Genomic DNA, 4119 nt, shown 5'->3' with positions numbered 1-4119 from the left:
TTTTTTTTAATTAAAAAAAAATTAAAAAAAATTAATATATGTGCCACGTGTCGACGTCTGATTGGTCCACGTGTCAGTTTAACGGTCAACTAACGGTCAACTAACGGATGGACTAATTTGGTCACTTATCAAAACCACAGGGACCTCCTGTGATAAAAATGAAACCCCAGGGGAGAAAAAATAAAGTTGTGAAACCCTAGGGACTAATTTAGTATTTAACCCTTATCTAAATTGTTTGTCTCCACATAATGGAATGCCCGGATTTATGGTAGGGCCTAACATGCCCAGCCCAAAAGGCCTGTGGGCCTAACACTGGGTGGTGTGACCTTGATCAGTCACCTACATGGATGGAAATATTTTCTCTTTTAAGATCTGAGCCCACCAAAGGGAAACATTTCCCCTCAATTGAAGCCCCAAACGGAAACAAATTGAATAAAGGAATTAACATCTCCCCCATTGATGTCGGAACATTATTCTCTTCAATTTAAATGAATTAGTAAATATCCAGTTAATTATATCTTTTCACTTGTTGAGGGTACAAAAATATTTTTGTACTTTCATTTGCCTAATGGATTCCATTATGTCAGGAACCTGCTATTCTTCCATTTTCCAATCACTCTTCCATTTTTCTCTTTTTCAAGTTCACCCAAAATGAAATATAATACCACCCAAACGCCTTCAGCTTGATTCAATCCATTATTCTCCCTAGTGACTCTTTGATTACTAATTATGTTTATTTTCTAAAAATAAATTATGTGAACAAAATATCATTATTCCATCAGCAATTACGATTCACGAGTCATGCAGTGTGTCATGTTTCCCTTCCAGTCGAGATTATACAAAACTCACTGATGCAAAGATACACGTCTACATACTGAACATTTGATAGAATCCCATTTGTCTGATTCCCCCTCCTACGTCCTCTCCCTTCTAAAAAGAAAAAGGAAGAAACAAATAGAAGGAAAAGAAAAGATTTATGATGCCCATGCTAAAGTAAAGAGGTTCCAGCAATTGTGATGGTTTTGCTGCTACAATCTTCAACAATCAACCTGAATCCATCCACCCAATAGAAAATTAAAAGGATTAAAAGATATGTATAACATTATTTTCCAGTAGTAATCACATGTAACTCGTGATAGTTGTTTATATTGCAATTTGGACAAGTATTATGTTATATAGAAGCTTCAACTTCATCAGAATTCACTGCAGCTCCATTTGGGGCATCATCCGCACGCAGCTGAGCAGAAACATCATCTATGGCAGAATTCAACTGTGCAATCTTCTCAGTTAAAATTTTGCGGGTCCTCTGTCGTCAAAAATCACACAACCAAACCACAATATCAGTGCATTGTAAATGTCACAAGCAACAGAACTAAAACAATATCAATCGGAGTTAAAAGACAATGAAATTACAAGTAGTGTTTTCCTCTTCAGGTTTCCATTCATAAAAGCTACAAAGTATAAGGGCTCACCTATACATGATAATCATGGCATTTCAAGCCTAAACAAGCTGCAGTATATCTCCTCCTACCCACTTACAGGGCAGACTGTTTATGGCTCTTGCCCTTGTTGTGATGCCTAACAGCCTAGTATTCTAAGAGAGACCAACCATAATTTTTATTTTCTTCGTAACCACAACCCAAAAGAGTAGTCCTTTTCTATAATTTAATATTCAAACACTTTACCAAACATGAGGACAAACGCAATGAGCACTATTAAGGATTACAAATGCAGGAACAACTTCTCACCTCCAAAGCCTTTTCCTCATCATATATGAATTTTGGCAACTTCCTCATCAGATCTTTTCTGTCAGTTCCAGTTAGTGCCTTGCTTATCTGTGAAAAGCAAAATATATCAGTTGGCATCTTCATTTTTTTTTTTTTTTTTTTTTGGATAGGGGAGGGTGGCAGCATCTGAACTGTTGCTTAGATGAGCAGTATCTAAACCATATAAATGGCCCAAAAATGAACTGCTGGCGAAGGACCCATCCAAGTACTACCTGATGCATCAAATAGCTGCTTAATTGAACCAAATGACTTATATATTTATCTATCTTGGGAAACTAAAACTTACGTGAAATATTTTTATCCTACAGTGCAAAATTAGATTAGCTGGTTTTGTGAGAAAACAAACATATACACTACTCCACTAAATTTAACAGCCTAAGTAAACACAGACAAACAACACCAAGCAAGTTTTTAAGTTACAATCAATGCAGTTAAAAAGCCAGATACTCCAACAATACCTGGGGTGCGTATATGCAGCCTAATGCTCCAACAACTATGCCTCCCAGTACAAAGCCACCCACAAAGATACTTGCACTACTTGGTTTTCCACCATCCCCACTGTACTTGTACAAAAAAGCAAGTGATCATAATTTAGAAAAACGATATCATTGCAGAAGCCTCAAGAGATAGTAGGACTAACTGTTAACTGCATTGATTGTAAATTTTCCCTGTGTTACAGGTGCAGTGTGTTTATCTGCCTCTCTCTTTTGTTTGTGGAACTTACAAAAGAAGATGTGAACATATTTCATAAAATCATTTATAAGAGAGTTAGGGGCATTCATCCTACGGAGTAAAAAGAAGACTTTGAGGCTACAGAAGCACAACAATGTATTGGGGGAGAAAAAAAAAGGGGAAGAGCAAAAGCTTAATCCCATGAGCTGCTCAATTGATCAAATGTTCCAAAGCTTTTAACAGTGTGTAAAGCCAACTTATATGTGTTTGCAACTGTGAGTGTACAGATCTGAAAATGCTTGGAAGGCAAAAAATAAGCATGCAGTACAATACATGTATTGAAAAGATTTGACCAGAGTACCTAATTTATGTGTATATCCATTAATCCATATAAACATATAACTACAATCTTAAATCTACACATACATATACTTTACAATGAACCAAACAAATCTTATGACACAATTATACACGTACCCTGCTCGGACTGTAAATCGCCTCTTATAAGTAGTGAGTTTTGCTTTACCCTGAAAAGTGGGACCTGAAGACGGATCATTGGAGCTAATGTTCAAAAGACATCGGTCAGGCTTGAAAGAACCTGGCTTCAAATATTTGGCATTAATTAGACAAAGCATTCATAAGCATGCCATAAATGGCTACACTGGGAAGCAATTTAAATTCGTACGCGCAATTCATAAGCGAAAAACAAAAACAAAAACAAAATCGAGCGATTTATATATTACGACCTCTAGCATACGAGACACAGTGTAAGAGTACAAGCCAATGCATTGTATGGTTGACAAAGATCAAAACTTTAAACTGTAAACTGCCTTATGGTGAACTGAAGTCCTCATGGAGCTGTAAGCGCAGCACTTGAAGATAAGCTTACTATACGGTTGTGGGTGTAATACAACATTAGCAATTAATTAATAAGCTACTTGCATAAAAGATCATAATATTTTTCTTGGCCTAAGTTAACATAATTGAAAGAAATTGAGAACCCACAAGTACATGAGGTAACAATTCACATATGTGAAAAAGCTTCACAGAGATCTGTGAGTCAGAATAACAATTTCAAAGGTTCCCAGAAGATGTAATTTTCACGTAGCGTAGAAAAAACAGCGAAATTCAATTTACAGACATGAGCAGAAAAGACTGATAAAAGGAAGAGAAAGATGGATGATAAATTACCGGATAAGAAGTGGGTTTGAGGATTATGGATTGGAGAGAAGGATCCGGGCAGAGCAGCCATCACGTTTGGAATTCTCAGCAATCAAGACAATCCCACAAGAGAATACACACTTCCAACTTCGCTCTTTCTTCGGTGTTATCGAATTCTCGTTTTTGCCGATGCCCAACGAAAATAAAGTATAACAATAAATGCAACAACAACCAAAAAAAAAAAAAAAAAAAAAAAGACAGATTTTAGTGGTAAAAGAAAGAAAATATTGAACCTCAAATGGGTGGTGCTAAGGAGCACCATTTTTCCGGAATTCATCCGGCAAAAGTCGTGCTTCATGGCACACTTGTAAATAGTATGTCATGGAGTTCCATTATTTCCCGATGAATTCCGGAAATAATGGAGCTCCTGAGCATTAGCCCAAATATAGGCTAAGGTATAGCTTGGGCTGAGATTGGATGGGCTATTCTCAGCCCGGGA

The 4119-nt window shown here is 36.7% G+C and overlaps 1 protein-coding gene across 1 annotated transcript; it reads right to left on the bottom strand.

The window, feature by feature from the left end:
- Window positions 1-989: 989 nt before the first annotated feature.
- On the bottom strand, window positions 990-3816 carry LOC132172125 (uncharacterized). The gene is made up of 5 exons (XM_059583576.1): window positions 3651-3816; window positions 2937-3057; window positions 2246-2345; window positions 1749-1835; window positions 990-1306 (listed from the first exon to the last, which is right to left on the bottom strand). Exons 1-5 carry the CDS (start codon window positions 3709-3711, stop codon window positions 1172-1174), a joined length of 504 nt encoding a protein of 167 aa, XP_059439559.1. The 5' UTR covers window positions 3712-3816; the 3' UTR covers window positions 990-1171.
- Window positions 3817-4119: the final 303 nt, after the last annotated feature.

This window comes from Corylus avellana, chromosome ca2 (assembly GCF_901000735.1).
Source record: "Corylus avellana chromosome ca2, CavTom2PMs-1.0".
NCBI classification, from domain to species: Eukaryota; Viridiplantae; Streptophyta; class Magnoliopsida; order Fagales; family Betulaceae; genus Corylus; species Corylus avellana.
This window is presented reverse-complemented; position numbering and strand designations above follow the sequence as displayed.

Excerpts from the sequence above, each read along its gene's own strand:
- LOC132172125 (XM_059583576.1), bottom strand. The coding sequence starts at position 3,711 with ATGGCTGCTCTGCCCGGATCCTTCTCTCCAATCCATAATCCTCAAACC. Across the intron at positions 3,058-3,650 it reads TCAAACCCACTTCTTATCCG|GTTCTTTCAAGCCTGACCGA; the intron begins GTAATTTATCAT and ends ATTTGAAGCCAG. Across the intron at positions 1,307-1,748 it reads ATGAGGAAAAGGCTTTGGAG|AGGACCCGCAAAATTTTAAC; the intron begins GTGAGAAGTTGT and ends TTTTGACGACAG.